Source organism: Beta vulgaris, chromosome 7 (genome assembly GCF_026745355.1).
Source record: "Beta vulgaris subsp. vulgaris cultivar EL10 chromosome 7, EL10.2, whole genome shotgun sequence".
NCBI lineage: Eukaryota > Viridiplantae > Streptophyta > Magnoliopsida > Caryophyllales > Amaranthaceae > Beta > Beta vulgaris.
This window is the reverse complement of record NC_079208.1, coordinates 2770130-2797213: the sequence shown is the minus strand read 5'-3', so window position 1 is coordinate 2797213 and position 27084 is coordinate 2770130. Positions and strand designations below refer to the sequence as shown.

The window sequence follows — 27084 nt, the reverse complement described above, 5'->3', positions numbered from 1 at the left end:
ATGTGTCCATTCCTCAAATACTCAGACCCTACCCAAACCCTACCCATAAACCCATCTAAATAAAATATAATTTTTTTAATTTTTAAAATTACAATAAATATAGATATAAACATAACCTTCTAAGTTCCAACTTCTAGCAGACTTCCTATAAATTAAAACCCTAACCCTTCCTCACTTACTAGCCGCAAATCTCACTTCTATCAGACTAACAATCTCTCTCTCGCATAGAGTACGCAATTGCCTGTGATGTTTTTTTTTTTTTTTAGAAATGAAGTAGATGTGTAGAACTAGTAGAAGCTAATTGCAAAATTAATATATAAAATTGTGCTTAAAGATTATATATACCTGTGATAATGTGCGCGAATTTTTTTTTTTTGGACCCATTTTAGACCCTAGACCCTACCCAGACCCTACGGGTACGGATCCTAAAAAAATTTATCCTATGGGTATGGGTAGGGTATGGGTCTATATCCAAACTTTAGGATATGGGTATGGGTCTAGCCTTACCCTACCCAGACCCTACCAATTGTCATTCCTACTTGTAACGCTATAGCTAACATTGCCATTAGGATATGACATCTGCCATTCTGCCTCGTCGGTCAAAGCTTTCACTACAAGCACCTTGGGACATTGCTACACATACCCACTACTAATATATCATTAAATATATATTAATAATATTGAGTTGTATTCTATTACCACAACTCACAACAAGTCTTTATTAATAGTGGTACTCTATCAGGGGAGTAGACAAAGTTTTATCAGCACTTTGTTCACATTTTTTTTAAAGCAAATCGAGTGGTCAATAATCTATGAGAAAAGGATATCATACTTAGGGGTGGGCACTCAAAGTTGAATTGATTTCTGATTCTAATCTTATTTATTTACTTTATTTTTATGTCATATTTCTACTCAATATATTTCATATATATCAATATTTTATTTTAATATGTTTAAAAGGGTTGGTAACCCTAAAGATTACTCAAAAATGGATCTTTAATTATTGTGAAAATTATGGTAATTTGAAGAAAATAGGCAAGGATCTGTTTTGGATTTGGACCATACGGTTCTGGATCTGGATCTGGATCAATGTCGCCCAGAACCTTACTTGAGTCAACCAACCTGAACTGGCACCTCGCTCACATTTAACTAGTCAGATATGCAGGTCAGACACATTGAAGGGAGGGAAATTATTAGGGAAATTTCACCCCAAAGAGCCCCTAGTGAGGTTTATTCCCATTGTCTCGAAGTCATAAAACCAAACCTTTACCACTTGGCCAACCCTAGGTTGGTAATTAAGTTTATCTACTTCTGCTGTTACTATCGATTATAGAGAATACATAAATGCATTATGCATGTATATGCCTATCCTTTATCTCCATATTAGAATAGATGCAAAATTGAAACCCAATTCTCCTGGTATACTATTTGAGTGTACACATTGATTAATTGATCTAACAAGCAAACAAATACACACAGAAGTCCTTTCATGTCAAATTTTCTGGCTAGTAGCCGAAAGTACTGTCCTAGCTCCTTCAATGCAAGTGGAGGAGGAGTGACTTATTGAGAGCATTTACTACTACTAAACAAATAGCAGAGACCCAACATTGAAGAGATTACATGATGATCTTTTACTTGCAATGAATTCTAAGCTTAAGTTTTCATCGTTTAAGTCTGGTTTCTACGAACGAGACAACAAAAAATGTATGTGAAACAAAAAAATTTGAGCAAAATTTATCGTTTCTGAATCTGCAATATAATCTGCATCCCATCATCATTTAATTACTTGATTGATTGGCATGCGTTTGATATTACAAGTACGAACATTTATATATTGAGCAGTTGATTATACGTAGTAAGTGGCGCAATTGAATGTTATTGCAGTCATGAGTTCATGACTCGAGAGTCATAACATCAGGAGTATATTTAGCCTATTTCAAGGGGTAGCTTTACTGTCCGCAAATTGATTATTGTTAATTATGAATCACTAGCTTCCCAACTATAAAATTCAGAATTTAGAATTTATTGGAATTGCTTGATTTACAAAACTATCCTTTCCTTCAAAGGGGAGACAACTCACGAGTAGTGAGTAGAGAAGCCACGGGTGCGGGCTGGATGGGTTGGTCTGTGGGTTCTAATGGATCAGGCTGAGATTTCACAGCCTAGTACCAACCGTGAAATTCACCGTTTCGGTAGGCTGGTCCACGGGATGAAAAATCTTGGCATACACCAACCTATTACCGGTTTTCACAGTTCAGGGAGCGTTTTTGGCAGATTGTAAACCTAGCGGGCTAGCGGGTTTGCATGAGAATACTTTTTCAAAGTTATATAATCATTTATTATTGTTAAATAACCTTTAAAATTAATTAAATATATATACAATTATTAATATTAATGAATAATTTCATTATTTTTGAATTTGATTGAATTATAATATATGCAATTTGATTAAAATATATACAATTTGATTAATATGTACACAATTTGGTTGAATAATTACTTGGGTTGGGCTGGTCTGGTTCATGGACTGGGCTAGATCGGTTTCATGAACCGGACTGCGCAGTTGTAGTAGCGGGCATTCGTGGGTTGGGCTCAAAAAATCTGGCCCACGACCCGCCCACTACTTTCACTGTTCGAGTTAGGCCGCATCGGGCTTTTCGATGGCTCAACCCACATGGGACAAGAGGCGGGCTGGGCTAGATTGACCCGCACTGTTGGCCATCTCTTTATATCTATATAGAATATGGGCACCCAACGTCTTGCCCCTTGAGACTGAATCAAAATCTTTTGTCCTAATATTTTGCGTATACTTGTGTCTCACTATTTTATATTTTTATTGGTTGCTAATATTGTTCGATATTGGTGTGGAAAATGTATCCCGAAAAACTCAACTACTATATCAAACTCTCGAACCAACTAATCATCAATTATTATATCTCAAAAAAACCCTAGCTCCCTCTATTCTCTCTGCCAATTGCTAACCCTAGCTCCCTCCACCAAACTCCGCCGCAGCAGGCTCGCTGGTGGCCGCAGGTCGCCGGCGAGCCTGCTGCTTGTTTGCTGCCGCTTCAAATTCACTAGCGTCGTCGGTAACTCCTTCGTCACCGGTTTTGCTCGCGTTTTTGGGGTTTTTCTTTTTCGTTCAATTAGTTTCATCGCCGTCGTCTGTAGGACCAAGTCGCCGCCAGTTTGGGTCTTTCACCTTCCCCCTTCCCATTTGCGTCAGTCAGGTATCTACTCCGCCTCTTCCTCGCTGACAATCCCTTCTCCCTGCCCTGTTCCTTCGTCGGATTTCCCCTCCCCTGTTTTAGTTAGTTGGGCTTCCCCTCCCCTTTTCCCCCCTATGTTCGAGTGGTTCAATTACGTCCCAACCCCATCCCCTGTTAGCGTGCTCGGTCGTTTCCCTCTTCCCCTGTTATTGTGTTGTTTTGTTTCGGCTTCCCTTTCCCCTCCCCCCAGTAGTTGGGCTTCCCTTTCCTCGTCCCCCCTAGCTATGCTAGTTATCAATTTTGAGGTTTTCCTCGTATGTTTGGTTTGTGGTTTAGTTGGTGTTAGTTTGTTTGTTCGAGTTGTTCAAGACTTAGTTTGTTGTTGGTTCTAGTTTTTAAAAACTGTTAGTAAGTTGAAGCAGGGATGGCGGTGTCAGGATGTAGTAGTTAATTCTGTAGTTTTCTTGAATTGTTTGTTGAAGGAACGGGTACATCACATGGTTGAGAATTGTGAGTATGGTCGAGGCAATGTTCGTTATTCGTGGTTGGACTTCCTGTTTTCCGGGTTTCTAAATCGATGGTGTGTTCGAGAGCTCACCATGTTTAGCTTTCATTTTCGCTTGGCAAAGATCATGGTCTTTGCCTTGAAAAATCAAAATCTGCAGGCGGCACCCCAGTTTCATCTGGTGGATTTCAGCACGCCCCGTTTCTCCTACTTTAAGGAAAAACATAACGTACTCTCGCGAGAGAGTCCTGAGTCACCTAGGAATGTGACTCTTCCACAAATCCTAAGCCAAGAATCCCACGCGTCAGGAGTTCGTTGGGATTGCTCATGCGGCAAGTTGCACATCTTGCCTTTGGTTCGTTGTCCAGATCATGATCGACATTTGTTTCTCCTACCACATTCATCAGTCCTCGGCGTTTTGATTCTACCACTACATTCACCGACCAACGGCGCACTACTTCATTGGCGGCTCATTCTTAGCTTTGCTTATTTATGTTTTTTAGGAAATGTAAGAGCTCATACAGCTCCTTAGGTTTTATTGTGTTCTTTGTGTGGTTGTATTATTAATAGGTTGTATTTTGTTGTTTACTCAATGCACGTTTTCTTGATGTCAAAAAAAAAAAAAAAAAACTTAACTACAAAGTTTTATGGCTCATGTGCCGGAAGAAACACAAGTTTGTGTTGGGCGAGCAAGAATTGAAAAACAAGGCAAGAGTGTGCGCAAAGGCGATTTGTGGAGGTGTACGTGCATCCTATATGCCTAGGCGAGCAGCCGAGCATATTGATTCGGGAAGGCGGTTGTCTAGCGTAGGCTGAATAATGTTTGTGGAAACATCTTCGATTGCTTTTGAGTCGTGTGCAAGCGGGAAATCAAGAATCTCAAAGTTTCCATGGTTTTGCGAATTTTATTCGTTTTTATGATTGTGTCCTAGTAGAATACTTCTTTAATTATGTAAGGGAAAATACCTTGTTTATTAACTGGCACCTATTGCAGTTTGCATGTCAGATTCTTGAGGGAAGATGGTCAGAAAAACCTTATAACCTCTAAAGAGTTGTTCCTAGCGGGGTTTGATTTCATGACTTAAGTATGAAGCTAAATCTTTGGACTTTAACAATAAGCTAAAGCCTTGCTGGTCCCTAGTATGAATACTTGTTTAGCCATTTTGAGAAAAAAAAATATATATTGGAGAATTCTCTCATCAAAAGAGGTTAAATATCCTATGAAGAGATTAGAAATTTAGAGAAAGATAATTCTTTCGTAACAACATTTCATGTCAAATTCAAAGTTCTAGCGCAATTTTGGTGGTTTTTCTTTCGTATCTTGGAGAGTTAGGCTTAATTATGAGCCCGACTCTCCTTTATTTGTCCATAAAAAAGTTAGAATAATAAAGTACGTTAAAATCAATTAATAAACATGAGTAAAACACAAATAATACACAATTTATGGACAAATGTATTTGAGTTCCTTCAAATTGTATGATAATTACACAATACTATATCATACTTAATTAGTACAATTACTGCATAGGACCTTAAGCTAAATGACACTTCTTAAGTACTTCCTTCATTTCAAGCGAAACCGGTGGTTTCTTGGTCACGGCCGGCTAAAGTTAAAGTTCCATTAAAGAGCGTTTCCACGGGGTAGAACCTCCTCAGGGAATATAAGGTTTTCATGAGGCTGATCTTGAGCCGCCATCCAAGCACGAATACCTTCGTTTAAGAGAATATTTTTGGTGTAGAAAGTTTCAAATTCAGGATCTTCAGCTGCACGGATTTCCTGGGAAACGAAGTCATAGGCACGTGACCGACTACCCCAAGAACACTCATCCATAAATCGGTTACTTGATTAATCACTTTTTGTTGTTCAAAAAGAATTGTTTCATTTTTGTAATTTTCTAATTGTTCTAAAGTTTTAGAAGTTGAATTAATCAAATTCATTTTTTCTCGTTCTTATTTCTTTATAACACTTATCATTTTAGTTTGTTCCAATTTACATGCAATACTATATTTTTTAGATATTCTTTCTCTTTATTTCTCTCCTCATCACTTTAGTCACACTTCTCTATCTCTCTTCTCCTTTAGGACTCATTTGGTTACCATTGGAACTTAATACCCATGGAAAGTCTTATTTCATGGGCATGGGCGGATCCAAGGGGGGGCCTACCCGGGCCTTGGCCCCCCCCCCCATGGTCCAGAAAAAAAATCAGAAGTTGAGAAGTCTGGAATACTAGTTAATAGTTACAGCCTACAGGCGTGAAGTACAGAAGTTGAGAAGTAGGCGACTAGGCGAGAGGATACAGTGCAAGTGCAACAGAAAGTTCAGATTTTAATTTCTTGGTTTCTCCAATCTCCAACTTTATCAAGAAGAGTACCTTACTTTCTTTCTTTATCCTATATTTAATTAGTTAATTATTAAGTGCCTTTAACTTTTCTGATATTTTATTAATTCTTGCAATTTTCATCCAATCAATTTCAATCTTGTTTTGCTTATGTTTGAATAAAATAATGTAGTATGACTAGTATCCAAGAATTCTCACAAAATCACAATTCACTATAGGACTGATGTTTGATGGGATGAAAAATGCTGATGGTTTTTTTTTTTTTTTTAATTTTTTAACTCTTTCGTTGTATGACTTGCATATGTTATTGTTATATTGCATATTAAGTTAATAGCTGATTTTTATATCTCATTAATAAAATTACTTAACTAGGATAATTGCTAATTGTTAGACGAAGTATATTATGATTGTGGATCTTTGTCGTTCAAAAATTCATATTTCTTAATTTTTGATTAGTTAAATTTCTTGTTTGATTTTATGGCCCAGACAATAAAAAATTTCTGGATCCGCCCCTGTTCATGAGAAGTAAATTTCTTTCTCTATTTCCTAAGAAGTGGCTTTGGGTGTTTGGTTGAGCATAAAAATTTGTAATTGACACAAGAATTTGTAATCACCAAGGGGCGGTTGGTGATTAATTTCCTACACTTCATAGGAATTTCCATTTTCTTGAAAATTCTATTTCTCATGAATTTGCTATTTCATGCATACCAAACAACTATCATATTTTGTACTTCCTAAGAAATCCAAATTCCAGTGAAATTTGAGATGAACCAAATAACCTCTTAAATTATTATTCTTCCCCCTTTTGTTGCAGGTAAATCAGAACGAATGAAGTATGAACTGTTTCCAAATTCATTGTGAGCCATAAAAAAACATATAGATACAATTTGATCAAAAAAATATAAGAAACACCATCATCTTCGAATTGATAGACTACTCACTAGTCACTGGCTCACTGCTTTCATATACCAAAAGAACCTTTTTAAAACTATTGAGGGATATTGGTGCTCTAGCACGAGATTCGTATGTTATAGGTAATGATTAGTTTTTACGCCTTTTTTTAAATTCTTTCATTATCTGAATTCTGACATCTCTTTTGCATCCTTTTATCGTTGCAATCAGCAATCAAATGCCAATCCCCTCAAAAAAAAAAAAAAAAACCAATCAAATGTCAAGCACTATAGCTCCGAAAAGCTTAGCAAAATCTCCCTTTCACTAAAGTTTAGTTTGTTGAAAGTACAAACATATATGCCCAAGATATATAAGCTAAAGGGTTGTTAAGTAGCTAACCATATAATTTAGCTAGCCATATAATTATGTACCCATGGCTTAGGCCATGCTTATTTCATTTAGAAGAAATTATTCCATCCGTGTTTTTAATCTACACACGATGTAGTTTGGTAGTATTTAATTAATTATTTCACTTTAATCATCATTTAATTTGTATTTTATATATATAAAGAAATATGTAGTCATGTGAGTTCTTGTTAAATTAGTCTCGACATATATTTTACAAATATTCACTTTTGATAACACTTATTTTTACGTAATTAAATTATTAATGGCCAAAATTCTACATTGACGAGCGTGAAATCAAACTATGTAGATTAAAAGAAAATGGAGATAGTAAACAATATCTTTCTTATTATGTAATTAAAGATATCAATGGTTGAAGTTACAAGTCGTAAACCATAAAAAAAAAATATGCAACTGAAAACAACATAGGTACTAGCATTCGACAAAAAGTAGTGTGACTCAAACCTCTTACTTTCATTCTCCTCTACCACTCCTCTCTCAATTTTGATCTTTGGTTCATAGTTTTTTTCACTTTTGGATTGTTTTCATCGATGTCTAAATATTCTAATCTTGGTATTATTTCATAAGCTAATAAGTTTCTTTGTTTTTCACTACGTACTTTTTAAGTGTTCGTTTGATTGACAGGAATGTGGGAATGTGTGTAAGTTTGAGAGAGAAAGAAAATTTGAAAAAAGAACGATAACCTTAATTGTATAACAAAGATGATGATGATGGACAATTTGAAGATTATGCAATGGAATTTGTTGAGAAATCTCATTCATAGTTGTACATTTTCTGTAATTTTTGTCGAAATGGGGATGAGATAACGAGAGGGAAGAAAGAACTTAAATGCCTCTAATCTTATAAAATATTACCAAAATTCCCTTGAGAGCATGGTAGACCTTGATGTATCATGAATGGACTTCACATTCTTCCTTTCCTCTTATTTTAAATCCCTTAAACTTATCGGTTGTACCAAATTATTGTTTCCAATTCAAATAGATCATCTACACAAATGATAAAAGAGTTCCCTTACATTAATTCCCATGAAAAAAATACAAAGTATCACTATTATATCTAATTGAGACAGAAGAGAGTAACTATATCAATAACTACCTCAACCGCTAACCTCACTCTGATAATTAAAAACTAATCACTAAGGGCCCGTTCGGCATCGCTGTAAGTTTTCAGTTTTCTGTTTTATGAATATAAAAATCATATGATATATGGAGATAATGAACTTAAAATTAGTCATACTTGTACTAAACATGTCAATTTTAAAAAATGATAACTAAAAACTGGAAACTACTTTTTATGATTTCCATATTTTTGTTTTTGAAAAACTAGAAACAAAAAATGATAACGAACGAACCCTAAGACACTAACATTTCGTAAAAATTAAAATAGCTATCAACTAATACAACAGCTAAATTTGTCCGAACTAACCGCGGCAAAGAAATTGAACCGCAAGCGGGACTAGTTTAGGGTTTCAGTGTTTCACAAAGTAACTATGAGGGGGATGAAAAATAGTAACACCAATAAACCCTACTTGAAAACAAGTAAAGACAACAAGAAGTAAGATGAGTGAGTTATGAGTCTAGAAAGATGAGCAAAACTTGAAATAAGTCGGAATTTAATTAATGAGGCATTAAACTCAACTGAACCACACCATTTCCATCGCACTACTCCTCCTATGTAGCTATAATAATTATTCCTGTTCCAAATCCCTAGGTCTTTATTTCATCAACAAGCCTAAAACAATACTTTAAGCTTATGCTTTAATAATGGAGTAAATAAATTTGGGGAAAAGAAAAACTCAAGGCTCCCAAGGGTCCTACCATCTTTTACACCAAAAAGCAATGAAACAAAATGAAAATCCACTTTTGACCAAATTTAACCTGTGTCCCATAAAGATTTCTTTAAGGACCTACAAATATTGAAATTCTAGTAGGTACACTTATCTTTGGATTCACCTCAACTTTTATGTCCTATAACTTATATTTCTTTCGTTTTAAAATAAGTGTTAATTTTTTTTTCAGAAAAAACTTTTACATTTTTTTTATAGGAAAAACTCCTACATAAAATAGAGAACTGTTTTTGTTAATGCTATGATATATAGCGCACAACATATTGATAAAAAAGAGATGAGTTCATTTTATAAGGCAAACAGGCTGCTCCCCTTTATTGCCTTATGATTTTAAGGTGGAAGCTCTTTAGTCTTTTCTCTCCTTTTAATTGGTGCGACCCATGCCCATATTTAACAGTTTCACTTATTTCATATTCCCTTTGTTTCAAAATATAAGGCATTCACGCTTTACGAAAATTTTCTTTGAACAAAAATATCTCTCAAATACGATAAATAAAAATTTATACTGTTGTATTCGTCTTGAAAAATATAACATTATTTTTTAGAATTTTCTATCAACATAAATTGAGAGTTTCAACGGTCAAAGTTCAACCTCGAACATCGTGCTTGTCTTTTATTTTGAGACGAAGGGAGTAACATATAAAATATATAAATCGCACTTTTTATGAATTGATTATAATTTTTGTTAAATTTTCACTAAAAGATGCTAAATTATACAATAAACAAAATAATATGCCATACAAATAATGTAAAGTATATTATAGGCCAAAATATAATCATTCGTTATGTGAAAAGCACTCAAACATACACATGAAACAAGGATGATAATGATAATAATAACAAAACAAATTAATAATAAAAAAAGAGTGACTATTGACTTAGTGTGAATCCATATAGGACCTTCCATTTCATATACCTAAAAAGGGCAATCACGAATCCCAACTCTTAAAATAGAAATTAGATATGAAATTTTCTTTTTCTTCAAGAAAAGGACATGAGTAGAGTAGTGCTACTGAAATTTAAAATGAGCACCATAACCACAATTTTTCATTCTTCAATAAGATGGTACAAGTTAGAGACAGGCACATTCGGTATTACTGTAGTTTTCTATTTTTTGGTTTTTGATTTTCAAAGTCATATAATCTATGTTTTATAATGAATAAAAAATTAGTCAAATTTATTAGGAACATGATGATTTTGAAAACTGACAACTAAAAATTGAAAATCACTTTTTATGATTTCTTATTTTTGGTTTTTAATTTAAAAAAAAACTGAAAACTAAAAACAAAAAATAATAACAAACGAGTCTAAGTAATTTGTTTTTCTAATGAGAATTTAAGCTAACTTATCTTCCTCCAACAAAATACATTAACAAATTGAAAAATCAACTTCATACCATATAGTAAAGCATCTTTACATACAATTGCTAGTCATATCACATGATCATGACTTACAAATACAGCCAAGTTAGAGATTTTTTCCTTGCCTCAAAAAAGGAGGAACAAAACCATAGCTAGCACAAAATACCTAAAACACTATGCATCCATCTACTCATACTAACCGAACGGACCCGAAACGTTTCATACCCGAAACTCCAATTTTATAAGATAAAGGTTTCCCGATTTATGAAACGTTTCATTTCCATGTTACATATATAGATCATAACTAAACGGACATGAAACGTTTCCATTCCCGAAACTCTAATTTTAGGTTTCTGAAACGTTTCATTTCCGTGCTACATAAATCAGAACTAGTACAACCACCAAAATGTTACAAAATACTCTACCCAAAATCATCCCTTGGACGCTTTTTTTTTAGTCCAGGAAAAGAAATCGACACTTCAGATGTACACAAGTCTAACCCTTAATACGACTAAATTTCATAGGACTTAGGCCGAACATAGAACCTAGGAGAAGAGTGATCAGGTCTTCCTGAAAAGAAAAAACTATTCCAAATCTCAGTAAAAACTCGGATAATAGTCCCATGTAAACAAGGAGAATTCAACTGTAAGAAACAGTTCAATAACTCCTTAAGATCATCTTTTGTATAAATCTGATTCTCAACTATCATTTGAAGCATGGACTGCCTAAAATCCAAATAAGGATCACTTGAATCCTTCTCCACAGCCACAGACTTAGGCCGCACCCGACCATACGCGTCGGGTGCGGCTATCGTAGAAGGCTGAGATGAGGATGAGGAAGAGGTTGTATCCATGTAAGGAGAGAAAGTTGATTGTGTAGGGTAATACTGATCATAAGGGGAGGAAGATGAAAAATTTCCATTTTTAACCCAAGTTGTTGTTGTAGTAGTACTTGAAGTTGAGGATGAGTAAGATTGGTTTTGGTATTTTTGGTATTTGGGTGTTTTAGATTTTGGTTTTGGGTTAAAAATTGAAGAAAATATTGGTTTTCTGCAGCTGCAACCTAAGTTTACTGAGACTGTGTTTAAGAGAACTTTTCTTTTGGAAGTGGACATTGTAGAGAGAAAAAAGAGTTTTTACTTAGAATAGGGGGGAGCAAATGAGAGTAGATTTGACTAAGAATATAAAGAGAGGTATATGCGCGCATAAGGGCCATCTCTTCCAAAATGCGTTGTTTTGGTCTCCTCCTTATTGCGCAAATAAGTACATGCACCCAAGTGCATGTAGAGCATGGTGCACCTTTTTCAAAACTACGTCGTTTTATCATTTTTAGAGTCTATAATTTCAAAAAATTATTGTTATTTGTTTTCTTAAATTTTGCAAGTAAAGATTCTTTTTTCAAATTTAAATTTAAAAGGTATATGTTCTTTTATCTTAAGTGTAGTTGTTCATTTACTATATGTTCTTTTTATTATAGCATTTGTTCTTTTATAAATATAGATTTGCACGTTCTTTAATTTTAAGCCGTGTGTTCTTTTTTAAAGTAGAAAAGTTGTTGAAAAAAGTTCGTGTTCTTTCATATTAATTGTATGTTCTTTTTGGGTGCACAATGAGCATTGTGCACCCTAGTCCATAATCCACGCTTTGTCCTTATTGTACTTCCTCCGTTTTTTTTTACTCGCTATACTTTCTATTATGAGAAATTTCACATTACTTGCTACACTTTTTTTTGGGCAATAAACTCTCTCTATCTCTCTCCTCCCACATGGGTCCCTTTTCTTTTTACTTTCTACCTCTCTCTTCTCCGAAAATTGCCTAGGAGTCCGTGAAATGAGAAGTGTAGCGAGTAAAAAGAAACGGAGGAAGTATTGATTTTTCCTTTTTTATCCGTAAAGATGTTTTAAATTGGCCACCCCACTAAGGAGGGCAGCTTAAGATTTTTTTTCAATATCAAAAAAATAAAATAAAGAGAGGTATATGTAATGTAAGTTGGATTTGTGCATGTGTGTGAGTTAAGTGGGGGCATGGGAGTCATAAATACTAGGATGACATGTGGGTGTTTGGAGTGAAGATGACAGCCAAGCCTAGTTTTAGTTGCTCAAACTTTTATTTTCCATAGATTGGGGACCCAACTAAGGATCCTTATGTGCTGCTTTTTTCTTACAAAAGGGGTGAATGACATCATAATAAAATCTAGCTAGGGTTCACATATTTTAGAATCCTTTTACCTGTTTCAAATTTTCAATGCTCAGTATTTTCTGTAATTTATACAGTAAAAGCCTAAAAGGTAATCTCTTTGTCTTCATTTATGTACCTCTTTGTTTCCTTTTGGAGTATGTTTGATTCATGTTATGTAATGAAAAGAGGAAAGAATCAAATAAAGGAGAAAGGAGTGGTAACAAAACTTGTTATTTTTATTGGGTGTTTGGTACAAATTTTGAAGCGGAAACATAAAGAAAATCATTAACATCAACAAATGAAATGGATTATGTTACTTAAAGGGGGAAAGGAAAGTTAACAAACTAGGGGAATCAACCAAGTGGTATTGGCATAATGGTTGCTCACTTTGTCTCTTAAACAATTGGTCGGGGGTTTGATTCTCAACCTTTGGAAATGGAAAGAGATTCTTGACCATCCCTTTACCCTTAAGTGGAGCACCCGAGACGAGGGGATTAGTCACTGCTATTGGCAGTGGATACCTTGATTGTTCACCAAAAATCAAAAGCTAGGGGAATCTATTACTATCAAGGCATCAAGTAATGTTAACGGATTGAAGAAAGGTCGAACAAGACAAAAAGAAAAAGAATAGATATTTGAGTTCGTTTCTTAGAGCTCAAAAGGTTGAATCAAACATGCTCTTACTAACTTACTTGTTACATGTTTTAGAAGAATTTAGGAAATAAGAAAAGTACGGTAGAAACAGTAATTTTATGGAAAAATAACAAATATGATAGAAAATGGACAAACAAGGAAATAGAGCATATCAAATAGAGACCCGATTACGAAATATGTAATAAGTAAAAAAAGACGAAGAGGGTTTAATATACTCCAATCTGATTTTATGCTCATTATTGGTGACAAAATGTTTCAAAATTATAAATGGATAGATTAAGTCACAAAATAAAGAAAAACATCATGCGTAACACAATTTTGCATCTTTAATTTAAGGACGAATAAGAAAAAGTGCATGCATCTATTCTCCAATCAAATTCATATAATCATATGTAGACTAATGCAAATTCAGCTTCATGTGCTTAGGTCAATCAATTAAATTTAGCTTTAATTACATATCTTCGTTCTTGTTTCCTTTTCGAATGTACAGCTTTCAGACTTTAAGTTTCAGATCTTATGTACGTATAATGTATGTATATTGTATGGTATTGTAGCATAAATAAACAATATAATTTCAGTAATAAAAGAAGTTGAGTTTTAGCCCTAGTGGACAATTATTTCCATTAAACTACTAAGTTGTTTCCGTGTACGGAATAATTTTGAGCATAAAATCTTCCCTGACAAAATTTCAGATTTATTAGTAAATTAAATCAGGGAATTAAAATATTGGAAAAGAAGGTACTATAATGTAATATAGTAGGTTTAATTCACGGGGCAAATTGCAAAATGCAAGCTAATACAGTGATTTTGTCTCCTAACTGATTTTGTACTCTACTAAATGGAATCATTCATTTTCTTATTATTTGATGATATTAGTCCCGGGAACAATGTGACAGTCTCATAATTTTCGGTTCGATAAAAGTAGTTTTTGCGATAGATGTTAATTATACTAGCTATTATTAGCCATTGAACTAGTAAGTCGATGTTTCAGAGTGGTTGTTAAAACGTAGTTCTACCTCATAAGCTGACTTTTGAGGTTTTTTCATAATACAATACTTTCTCCGTTCTGTTTTAAATGAAATATTGGGTGATATGACACTCTTCATTGATTAATTTTGACTTTAATTTATCGCCATCATATAAATAAAAAACATAGTCAAGTGGAATTTTGTTAAATTCTTCTCGATGCATACCATCAATAAGCTATTATGAAATCGTCATATCAGAACTTTGCCTAGTTCTACTACCAATAAGCTAATTTTAACAGAATAATGAAGCCTATCACTCTAATAATGCATGAAGCTAAAGAACATCTTCATGATTTGTCTCCCTAGAAACTAAGAAAATTCCTCAGTAGCAAGACATTCTTACAACTACTCTAGAATAGAGAGTGGTTCATGAATCGGAACTCTTGCAAAAAAAAAAACAAATATGTTGTTAGAAAGGTGATAATGGGCCCCCAATTGATTATGAAGTATAAAGATACAAGGAAGGCAGAATTGCATATACTAATATCCTGTCTAAATCAACAAATATCACAATAAGATACGAGGAACTCTTGTTTCGTAACATGTGATTAGTGATTAGCTAGCTTTCTTCAAAAACTTCCTCTCTAATATAAAAGACCTTAGTATAATTCAGTTTGACTCATATTCAACTAATGAGTTTTTAGCTATTAAGTTTGGGTTTGACTAGATTTAGGTAATAAACTAGATTTTAGACCCAGACTATATCTCGAATACTTATATATTTTAGTTTATTAATATTTTATTCTAAAATGATAACACTAAATATCATTTGGTTTAGTGGTTAAGACTTTAGGGCATGTTCTCCCCAACTTATTTTCAGTTCAATTCAGTTCAGCTCTGGACAATACTTTTAAACTCACATATCACTATTCATTTCAGTTCAGTTCAGTCAAGTTCAATTCAATTCAATTCAGTTCAGTTCAATTCAGCTATTTTATGCCGAAGAGAACAGGCCCTTAGTATGGATACATGAAGCAAAACACTCTATTAAGAGAATGTCACGTGACATTGTTCTTTACTTAGGAACACCTTTTAGTACATATTAGTATAGATGATTAGCCATTAAGCAATTATTGAGGTTACATACATTTTATTACTATCTTTCATGAATTTTTTGCAAAAAAAAAAAAAACTTATGCTAGTCATTAGTATTCATATCTCCTTAATTGGTTTACGATAAATACAATCATACCGTGAGATCTGGATCGTATTCCAAAACATTAAAAATGTGGCATTGGGATATACTCCTAACACGGTGTTTGTTTCTGTCTAGAAATTGAGGGTTGCTGGAGTACGCTGAGTAGGAGCGATCCCCTAGAACGTTCGCCTGAATCAATCATTAGTATGCCGGAAACTTGAAAGACAAGGTTAGACTACCCGGGGGTTGTTTCGGGATCGTCCCTCCGACGCTCAAGTCAGTTGAGGTAGATAGAGAAAGTCTAGAGAGAGATGCTCTAGTTTGTTAGGTGAGGATTCAAAACCTTTTGATTGATGAGACAACTGCTATTTACCGAGGATAATGAGACCTCCAATAAATGAGGGTATTTTAGACCGCTCCAATTGATGGAAAATTATGTTCCCTAGAGGTAGGGGTCTTTTAGTAATTTCTATGCAGATGAGCCGGTCCAAGAAATGAGCCAAAACAGTGTTATCTAGCGCTAAATAATTTCGTTAGAAACCATCGAGGCCCCAGATCATAACAGCGACCTAGGACCTCCCAAAATTAAACCCCACAAATAAAGAAAGTTCTTTCAAGAAATGATTACAAAATGTTGATATAGTGTTGGGCCTGTTGGCTATCTTTGCTAGTTTGGCCATATTGAGACACTGATGGCTTTCCAACAAGAGCTGGTGTTCACACATCGCCTTGTAGACTGGCATGTGCTAGGACCTCTCGGTCCAAGCGGATCGAAATTTTGTCAATGGCTAACTGGTTTGAGTTAGATCAAGATGGGTCAAGTCGAAATGGTTGGTTCATCGAGAGTCAAACAACCCACCAACTAGGAGGACGTGCCGGAGCCAATTTGCACCCTAGTCGCGGTCGAGTCAGACCGGTTGGGCCAAATACTGAGTGGGTTCTGATGGAATTTGGATATTAATCCCAACATTACATGGGTGTTAACTGTTACAAAAGCAGTGCAAAGTTAAATAATTTCACTCGCAAAGCAGATATGCTCCAAAAATGCAAAAGGTTTTTAGGGCCTACGCAAACTACCACCCTCCCCCATATAAATAGATAAATAAATGAAATTGTTGGAAAAGAACAAAAGAAGTTCAATTAATGAATGCTTTTCAAACAAAACTCCTCCAAGCTAGATAGTGAGTGTTCTTACATTCGATTTTGTCATAGTATCATGTTTGAGTTTGTCTTGTAAGAAACCGCCTATTTTTTAAATTAAAATTAGGCAATGGTAAGTGCAATATTAAAAAGAGAATTAGCTCAATATTAACTAAGTTAATTTTTTTCGGTAACTAGTTTAATCCATTTAGTGATTAGATCTACTTTTATATTAAAAATTAGACCATCTCTTTTAATAATTTATTGAATGTTTACAATCATTTTGTCCCAATAAAATAATTGGGTCAAAAAATCTCAACATTAACCCATCTATATCGAGTCTGATTCATGTCGTATTGTCGTGTAATACCAACTCTAGCCAATATTACCTCTGGCCCTCCCCTCTTGCCCTTCACAAGAGAGTGCAATCGCGCAACTTGGCGCATATATATCTCCATGCCATGATCCACATACAATGCACACTATGAACACTATCAAGTCTATACTACGGTCCATAAACAGTTCGACGCCTATAATGTAGATGGTTATATGAATCAAAGGCACAAAAGTACCAACCTCGGATTCTCTACGTACTTCAAGACAAACAAGTGTCCCTCAACATGGGCCGCAGTTGTGAAATTATAACCCAACACCAGTGATTAAGCAAGAAAATGATGTATGAATAAATCAAGATCTGTGACACTAACCTACAAAATTTGACTACTATACAATTGTTAAAGCCATCTTAAGATATGTTTATTGTTTTTACAAGTTCATATTGAGGTAAAATACTGGTGTAGAAAGTCACTGTGACAAGTATTACTCCGACACCTTCATTTACCTCAAAAACGGGGTGTCGGGTCGTGTCATGTCCGACACGACACTATACTTGGATACTTCATTTCTAACTAAAAACTTGACTTTTTTCTACAAAATAGCCGAGTCGGACATTTGGACACTTGTATCCAAGTAGACACTCAATCCGTGTCCGAGTAACATAGACTGTGACAAATGAGGTAGGACTGAAAGAGTAATGAAATCCATATCTTTCACAGCACAGTGATAATTTGATCAAGGAAAGACCTGGACAAACCTGCATGTAGGACTCTTCTGCAGCAAACATATTTGCATTGCTTCTACATTTATGAGGACTCCTCGCCGCAGGCATGGCTAGCTTCTGAAATTTTCAGAAAAATGAAACAGACAGTTTTAGATGAAGATGAAGTAGGCCCAGTGACCAAGCCAATTGAAATCATATAGTGAAAATCATGGATGAAACAGCCTTGCACTAATTTACTGTGTGATATCAAAAGTTAGACCAAGATGAAAGGAAAAAAATGTGTCTGAAACTAGACAAAAGTCACGCAATATCAAAATAAATTATTGTAAGACGGTCTCATACAAGAAGTTGCCTTCAATACTAAAAGTCATAATCGCTCTATGGAGTTGCAGTTAGTCTTCAAATAAAATATTTGATCATCATCCCAGAAGTACAAGGATTAAGATGAACAATTCTTTATTTAAGTAGGATATGTACACAGGAAAACTCTAGCAGTTAAGGGAACTTACAGGACAAACTTGCATCACTTAAGTCATTACAGAATTTATAATCAGTTGAAGCTTCCAAAATCAAGGATAAAGAAACGAGTAAAAGAAGGAAAGAAACATTCTCTTCATTCTTTACTGACGAAACAGAGATTTCGGCATCGCCAATGTTTACAGATGTTTCTTAATCAAACCCGCTACATGCTGAGCGACCCAAGTGGAACCAGCCTCAGTGCAACAATAAGCATGGTCATGGCCCTCTTTTTCAATTGACAGAGCAACAGCAGGAGCTTGCTTGGAAATCTGTATGACATGCAAAAGAAAATATAGGAGTCAAAAGAAGAAACCCAAAAACAACGCCCAACAGAATAGAAGCTTCATTTGTTAGAGCTCGATAAGGGGCCAATGTCCCAATTGAAAATAGAGGCAATTCGTATGAGTTCCTAACAATCTTTTCTACAATCTTTCTTTGTTTATTTATCATCTACCATCACAAAACCATTCATTCTCTCTTTTATAGACCACTATATGAATCTTCAAAGCAAACTACCTTCCTGCATTCCATATTTAGTTTCCAATTCTAAGTGGAAGTGGAATCAAGAAATAATGTTCATAATAATATGAAAAGGAATGTGATAGTGGATAAGGACAAACAAAGGTAGTAAGAGATAGTATTGGAATTTGGAGGAAAAAGAGTATGATGTGATCAAGTAAAAAATCTTGAAAGATCTGTCTCAGAATAAGAATTTGAAGAATGATTTTTGGGAAATAATAAGCTCAACAAATTCATACAAGCTATGATGCTAGAAATCTTTATTTCAGCTTGAAGTTGTCATGTAATATATCTGTCACTCCAAATAATTATTGGAAGTCGGGCACTTCTAGACAAAAGTGGTGATGTGATACTTCAATTCTATTTCTATATACACATACTTCAATTCTTTCCATATAAGAACTTTAGATCCTCGTAACTGTAGTTTCAAGTTAAAACTTTACCACGTAAGACTCTTAGATCCATACCCAAAATCTGACACTCACATCTGACGCTAAGCATCACATCAAACATAAAAAGCTATTAATGTACTTAGTTTAAACTGAAGCAGGGCTTCTAATAAGGTATTGGTGCTGACCTGCCTACAGAAGTTATTTATTTATCGAGAGACACATTTTACAGGAGCACATGGGGACTCGAAACTTTGACAGCACATAGTAAGCGAAATTGGAGAGTAAATTCATTCAGTACACACAAGCAAATCGCCCTTCAGATGATAGTTTAGCCTAATGCTAAGTACCAACTAGATCAAAATGGGTGCAGATAAAATGTAGTACTAAATCAAAACAATTCATTAAACTAGAGACATTTTTGTTAGTGCAAGTAGAAGACAGTAATTAGATTGAGTCAAGGGTCAAACAAGAACAGTATCTCTAATATTGCAAGGGTAAGATTACATATATATGGACCCCCTTATCCTGCAATGAGCAAAAAAAACCTCTTTAGAAGCATCAAATTATGTTCATAAAACTATAGATGCATTGTGTCCTAAGTCCCAACAATCCAAACTTTCATAATCATTTCCAAAGAAGTGATAGAGTTAGCTTTGTTCTTTTTACCTAAAAAAATACGTTTAGTTAATATTTGTTCAAATAAGGTCTAATAAGTTCAGATAATGGCCAAGGTCAATTCACAACTTGTAATAAGTTCTGATGAGTTTAGATGAGCCCTTTTCAGCTGAAAAAAGTGAGTCCTAGTGGTCTGAATTCAACAGAGAAGATGTGTTCAACCAATGTCAGCATTCTGACAATTAGCATACGAGAAGCAGCTATTTCATGGGCGGCTAAAGTCTATGTTAAAAACAAATAATTTCTGCAAATTATATGCAGAACAAAATTATCTCTTGGACGAAATATAAAGATCCTATCCTTACATTCATTTACTAATTAGTGAAATGCTATACAAGTCAATATGCAATTGCAGTCAGTACATACTACATACTCTGCTAAGTGATGAGATATAGCAATATGATTGAACATGGAACATCTCAGAAAGGCCAGACTTAAATCACTCACCTCTTCGAACAATGACAAAGGACCCCAGTGATCATCAATGCCAAATAAAAATGCAATTTGACCTGACTTTTCTCTCAGGAAGTCCCAGTCTGGTGCTTGTGAAAACTGTTATGAAATTGACCACAATCAGCAAAAATTAGTCTTCTTCAGTCCAATCAAATGATTACTGCATAAGAACACTCCACTATTTTCTTTTTCTAAGAAAATCCGTCAATAATTATAGTCTGCCAAAACTATTTGAATTAAAGAGTCCATCTATCAATATATAGGCATGTTAGACTACCAGCAAATCCTCAAAATGGAGAAAGAAAATCTTTCTCAGAATCAATTTTTAGAAAGTTACTTCTCTTCCTGCCAACCAAATGTTGGGAGCAGAACTATTAGCAAATTTATATGATAAGTCCATTACTAAAAAGAAAATCGTGAAAAGTTGTAGATAAAAGATCAGAAAGAAAGAATACCTTCTGAAACTCTGTCATTGCCATGAACAGCACATTTCGCATGGTATGGTACTGCAATTATGAACTGTTTAGTGATAGGACGAAAGAATAATCCTTTCATTTCACAATAAATATCACTAAACAAAATGGTCAGTTTTGAAAAAGATCCCTAAGGCTGTGTTGATGTATTTTGTTCAGCTTGTTTTGATTAATTTCTAATAGAAACCTATAAGTTTCAATAGAAGTTCCAAAATAACAGCAATGATGATGATGCTTCCATCTGTAAGCCCTTAAATGCATGTTACACATTTAGTTATGGAATGGAGCGTGAGATCACACTCGATGGTGTTATACTGTTGGCCATTGTAGCTATTTAAAATAGGTCTGAGAAGTTAGAATAGATAAGAGTCCTTTGCGATGATTGATTTTAATGTTCTGGTGAGGTTGTTGTCATTCAAATCCTATTTTTTGTGGATTAAAGACATACGAGGCTATCTTTTATTGTGTTTGCAAAAACTAGAATGAGTTGGTAATTTACCTACTGATTTTTCTTTCTGATTATGTGGTCAAAATCACCAGTTGAAACTCGAAATGCAGGATTCCTTTAACCTAATAAGAAATTTTATGTTTACACATCTAATGTACTTGGGATAGTTTCCCTGGCTTATTGCTTTCCTCAAGTTCGGTAGCAATCAGAAGACTTAGGTTAAGCACTTAAGGCTCTCTGTTTCAAAGTGAGATTGGTGATTGCTAAAGTTCCTTCTTGTAAGTCTCAGTCTGACTAATCGTATTTTGCTTTCTCTTGTAAATGTCCATAATGGGAGGAAAAGAACCGACTTATAGTGAGCATATGCATGGATTGCCGAGCTAAAAGTTAATACATGGACAGGAGAGAAGATTAAGAGTAGTTGTTTTACTATATTTTTGGACATTAAAGATTTAAAGTTTGTAGCAATCTCAACAGGGTTTCTGAAGTCTTACCTTCACCAAGTGAGAGCAAGCAGCATCTATTGCAGCATCAGACCATGAGTTGCCTAAGGTCTTCTTCACAATAAACCTCGACAAACTAGGGACAAGGCCCAGCAATGCTACTATAGAGCTTACAAATGAACATAGTATAGGAGACCTGAAAGTAAAGGAGCAAAGAAATGGATCTATTATAAAATTTTGGTATATAGTATAAGCAGGATGACCCTTTAGTCTCAGAATAATCTCAATCCATGATGACAGAGAATCACGTCGTAAATAGATAACACAATTGGAACCACCACATCCAGCACTGGCAGATATCACATGGAGAAAGTACACATAAAATCTTGTAGGCGTAGGTCTTAGAAGTTCAGGAAGAATTTAAAAGTTCAGTTGGCAAAGAAACATCAATGCCTACAAGTTAACTGCTTCACATACAAGTCAGTCAAAGCATAGAGTGAATAGACACGCTGCTCCTCCCACTAAAAGCACAATAACGACCTAGTGAACCATTAGTGGCACCCAATGTAAAACCAATGAGTAGAATTGCAAGCAAAGCCTAGAACAGCACACATCTCTAAGCTTAGTACAGTAAAACACATAAAAGTGCGCCAGAAAAGTTGATTCATTAGGTGAAATTAAAAAATAAACATTTATCCTTTTAGTTACAATTTACAAAAAGGAACAATGATACCACACCATTCAGAGCCCAATGTCTCTCAGAGGCTGCCACCAAGGCAGGATAAGGAGGTGTCAATTGTCTAATGTATTCAACAATGCTATAGAAGCCATTCAAGGTACACTTTATATTGAAAAGACATAAACTGCTACTGCTACACGCTTGTCGCTTCATAACAAATAGGAAGTAACAGAAATTTTCGAAGTAAAGCATATAAAAAACGAAGTAAAGCAGAAGACTAAAAGGAAATAAGATAATGAGTCTATGAGAGACAAATATGTATAAGATTAACTACCACCTTCTAAATAGGGTCAATTCCAAGAAATAGCCAAGACATAATTCACAAGAAAGTATACAAAAAACTTATTTATTGGGAAGAACAATCTGTGTCATCTTAATTGGAAAAACTAATTTACACTAATCCTGGAACGAAGTATAAAGATAGAGATATACTCTGCTAGCTTCCTGATTGTCGTTTGCTTCGATGATTTGGTATTTAGAGCCAGAAATGGATATAGCCCAATGAAATAGATAATCTGCCAGCATAGAGATAGCATCAAGGTTAATAAATTTATTATGTTTGAGTGAGTTGAAAGGGGAAAAGGTGAAGTAAATGAAGCTTACTCCAAGCTAGAAAACCGAGTACCTTATCTGATACTCTCTTGAAGATTTCCATTGATATGTGAGATCCAATGGAATGCGCAACCTGTCATATATGCATTGGAGTCATATTTCAAGAAAGACGATAAGTGTCGTTCAAAACCTCAAAAAGGGATGAATATTTGGACCAGATTCCAAGAAGCATAGTTAAACTGCGTAAAAGATTTAAAGAAGCCTACAAATAACAGGGTAATCAAATTATAAACTAGGATACAGTGAAAAGAACGCATAATAATAAATATAATGTCATGATACAAGGACGACTCTGATATCTTGCTCACAAGTGTTCATAATCTCAATTCTCAAAGCTATAACAATAATATCATTAATGAATAAGGAAGCACTTAACTTAGGACAGCCGGTCTCACTTCACGCATTATCTAAAGCTATGATGAGCCTGAGGCATACTTTCAAAAAGATAAAAGTAAAATACGAAAATTAGAAGCAATGTCCTATTACTCTTACTGTTATGATCGTTCAACTACATGGGACAAATAGAATTCTATTTGCTTTTGAAAGTAATTAAAATGGTTAAAAATCCAACGTGGGCTCTCTGGGTACTTGTGGGTATCTTAGTTATGCAAGCAAGGGAATGATGCAATTACGCAAATAGCAAACAAGTTCTTCCAAGCTACAAGAAATTGAAGTATCTAAAGAAGCCTACAAGTAGATATTCACAAAATCAGCTCTATATAGCAGTTCACCTACCAGCACTAATGGAGTGCTGTTGTTTTGGAGCTCGTGGGAAATAAAATCCATCTGCAGCAACAGAAAGACTTAAAATCAATAGTCCACCTCACATACTGAAACCATATGCAAAACAAGTTCTTGAAGTAAAATAACTCCTCAACTCAACACATGAACTTCACTCTTGACACCCCAACCAAATACAAAATCGAACCAATAACAATTACTTGGATTTGGGAGTCCATCATCAATGCTCAATCTCATATCTTAACAATCTACTTGGGTCTTAATAGGTGGAAATAAATAGTAGTAATGGTAACAATAATCAATTTAGACGTGATGTTGTGATGAAAAAATCTCATGCTTATGTCCATGGCAAAGTTTGTCCGTCCTAAAATACTTTCTTTTTCTTCACAAATTTTCATTATCATCCACTACCATTTTAGATGTGGTATTTAATGGTATTTGTAATTTACAAAGAAAAACACATATTCAAGGATGATGTTCTATTACCATAAGCATTCACATGAGACTTTTTTACAAAATTACAAACAAATCCATTACCAAACGGGCCATAAGAGTTATGACGATGTAATGAAGCACGAAAAAGAAGAGAGTTTCCATGCATCAAACATGGATCATAGGAAAAGTTAAAATGTTTTTTTGGGGAATAATGTATGGTTCTTTCCACTCCTTTTTATTGGTGTTGATAGTGAGTTTAGGAAGCAATAAAAGTAAAAGAGCTATAATAGATGAATAGTAAACACAATCATAGATACATTATAAACTAAAAAATACATTAAAACAAAACCTAGTGTGGACAATGGGCTTCATCATATCCCATCAAATTATCCTTCATACTTGAGCATTTAGGCACACACTGAACTCAACTAGGAAAGTTATAATCCAAACTACAATATGTTTAATGGCAACAATGACCAATGCTTTGATATGTCACCTTAAGTATGACAGAAAATTCAGTGCGATTTGCCAAGCTAAAACAAAGCTTACCTTGTGGTTAATTTGATCGTCCAATGAGAATAAGCGCCCATGCTCCCAATCCTAGCAAACAATTAAATGCTATAAAAGGGATTGCCTTACACATTCATTATCCAAAAGAGAGATGACATACCATATTTCATTAGTAAAAATAATTGATACAGATATTATGATAACACCCGCACACCATCTCAAAAATAACAATTAACCCTTTTTTGTCTTACTATCGTATAAGGAAATTTTTCATTGAGGTAACATGAGGTTTGGGGTGACTAAATGAGATAACCCCATATTTCGGTGATTACATATTTACATATAGGTAACCTATTTGAGATGCGGTGGTAATTAACTGGTGGCTAATGGCTACCCAGCATTTCAGGGGATTGTCTGAACTCTGAAGATCGAGTCTGTCCCACTAAGGAAAGGGTTTACAAGGGGGCTACCTATTCCTGTCATTTTCTTTTGCCTCCCTTCTTGCTGTTCCTCTTTGTCATGAATCTCTTTCTAAATTACCCCATACCTGAAAACCCACCACCAACAGTCCACCACTATCCTCAACGAACTTATCAACTCCCTCTCCATCCTCTGGCTCACAGTTACGAGCACAAGTAACAACATAGCTCCTTTTCACCTTCCTCTTCCTCTATCTCTCACTCCCCTCCATAAGCACCACCATTTTCCCTCTCCTTTGTCTACCAACTACTTTATGGGCGTGAGTTGAACCATCCAAACCAAAGGAGACATCAGATATTTGACACCAGATAGTTCATGAAAAATCAATTCCTGAGTGAAGTTTCAAAAATAAGCTACCTCAAGGCTCAAGCATAATTAGCCCAAAAATCAAGCTGCAAGCCTCTTCACTCAAAATTTTACATCATTTAGAGAAGATCTCATTCTAAAGAACAAGGTGCAGTTTTTCAATTGATAGCTTATGCCTTGTGATGTTATGCACTTATTCATGGTCATATATTCGTGCAATAATTATCACAACTTATGATGTTCGAAGCTTTTACTTGAGCAATAGTAATACAAAATCTAACAAAATGATCATCTCCGTTTCACGGAAAGCCGAGTACTACTCACAACATACCTTGCTTGAATGGCATATGTGCCCAATAGCTGAGAATCAACACAAAAGAAACAAGTCCTATGAGAAACTATAAATAATAAAAAACAAAGTATTGATGGAGAGAGGAAGCCATAGCATGCCTGTAATTGATGCTTTCCCATCAAGTCGTTCATACAACGATTCAAGAAAATCCTTGTAAAATGTAATGACACCTGCAATACTACCATCTAAAGTCATTTCTTTCTTTCCCACCAAAAATCAGAGAAAAAATCACAAAGGGAAACAAGAAAACCTGGATATCCAGGGATGAACAATATATGCATTGTGGGACTTGGAGCCTCAATTTCCAGCAATTCTGTCATAAAACTAAACCAACATATATCAATTATAAAAATGTAAATTTACATGAATACATACCCAAAAAAAGACTAAAGTTCTTATTTTTATTACTGACCAATTAAAACCCAGAAATTCACTGTAATCAATTCATCATCACACTACATAAAACAAGCAAATTGACAAGCATTTACCCAGATACATTACACAAACGAAAATTTGCTGGTCTAAAGTACTCAGAATTCACACTGCCAGCACCCATCTCTGCACACTTGCAATGTAAGTTGGTTTTTAATCTGAAACAAGATTGGAAATTACTGTATGAAGTAGCCAGCTAATGAGCTAATATTAAGAGAAGATCAAAGAATTGAGTTTTACCCCATTTGCACAAATTTTAATTTTCACTACTTACTTATTTGTTCTTGCCAAAAATCATTAAGATTAGACTGAAAGATTAACAGAGAAAAGTGAAATTAAGATTTGAGTGTTACCTGGAGAAGCAGAGTGAGAGTGGTGTGGAAAAGAAGGGTCGTGCAATAGGAGAACATAGTAATAACCGAAACATGGTCGTCATAGATGTGGTCATGAAACTCCATTTGTTGCCTCAAAAATATTGTTGGGTCAAAATCACTCAAAACCCATAATTTTCCCATATGATGGGTTGTGTTCATTTGATTTTGACACTATTATTTGGACTTCATTGTACATTTGTACATGCAAGTCCATTATATGGCAAGTGGGTAGAGTCGTAGAGATGGGTTAGAGGTGATCATTTTGGCCCGGCCCGGCCTATTTTTGGGCCGGGTTTTGGGCAGAATTTTTCGGCCCGCGGGCCGGGCCCGCCCGTATTTTTTTGGCTTTGTGCGGGCTTTGGGCAAGCCAAAAACGACTTTTTAGTCTATTTTTTGGCTCGTCCCGT

General features: G+C 34.9%; 2 protein-coding genes across 5 annotated transcripts; both read right to left on the bottom strand.

The window, feature by feature from the left end:
• Positions 1 to 10584: 10584 nt before the first annotated feature.
• On the bottom strand, positions 10585 to 11758 carry LOC104898265 (transcription repressor OFP6). Its single transcript, XM_010685318.3, has one exon. The coding sequence runs from the start codon at positions 11689 to 11691 to the stop codon at positions 11089 to 11091; it is 603 nt and encodes a 200-aa protein (XP_010683620.2). The 5' UTR covers positions 11692 to 11758; the 3' UTR covers positions 10585 to 11088.
• A 6352-nt stretch (positions 11759 to 18110) lies between these two features.
• Positions 18111 to 26844, bottom strand: LOC104898264 (uncharacterized). Of its 4 annotated transcripts, none has more exons than XM_019250731.3 (13): positions 26657 to 26844; positions 26360 to 26461; positions 26122 to 26184; positions 25970 to 26041; positions 25851 to 25879; positions 24773 to 24823; positions 23783 to 23833; positions 23061 to 23120; positions 22868 to 22950; positions 21748 to 21892; positions 20788 to 20838; positions 20327 to 20431; positions 18111 to 18562 (listed from the first exon to the last, which is right to left on the bottom strand). In XM_019250731.3, exons 2-13 carry the CDS (start codon positions 26367 to 26369, stop codon positions 18431 to 18433), a joined length of 852 nt encoding a protein of 283 aa, XP_019106276.2. In that variant the 5' UTR covers positions 26370 to 26461; positions 26657 to 26844; the 3' UTR covers positions 18111 to 18430. The 4 variants fall into 4 exon arrangements, with proteins under 4 accessions (XP_019106276.2, XP_019106275.2, XP_048504445.1 ...); XM_019250730.3 differs by having other exon boundaries at positions 26122 to 26195; positions 26657 to 26843; XM_048648488.2 differs by lacking the exon at positions 23783 to 23833 and having other exon boundaries at positions 26122 to 26195.
• Between the last annotated feature and the right edge of the window lie 240 nt (positions 26845 to 27084).

What these genes read in the sequence shown, in the direction of transcription:
- LOC104898264 (XM_019250730.3), bottom strand. Translation starts at nt 26,751, where the DNA reads ATGACCACATCTATGACGACCATGTTTCGGTTATTACTATGTTCTCCT. An exon ending in ACAATCAGGAAGCTAGCAGA is followed by an intron (nt 21,893 to 22,867) that starts GTATATCTCTAT and finishes CTTTACTTTCAG; the next exon opens with GTCTCCTATACTATGTTCAT. An exon ending in CTTTGTCATTGTTCGAAGAG is followed by an intron (nt 18,563 to 20,326) that starts GTGAGTGATTTA and finishes CATGTCATACAG; the next exon opens with ATTTCCAAGCAAGCTCCTGC.
- LOC104898265 (XM_010685318.3), bottom strand. Translation starts at nt 11,691, where the DNA reads ATGTCCACTTCCAAAAGAAAAGTTCTCTTAAACACAGTCTCAGTAAAC.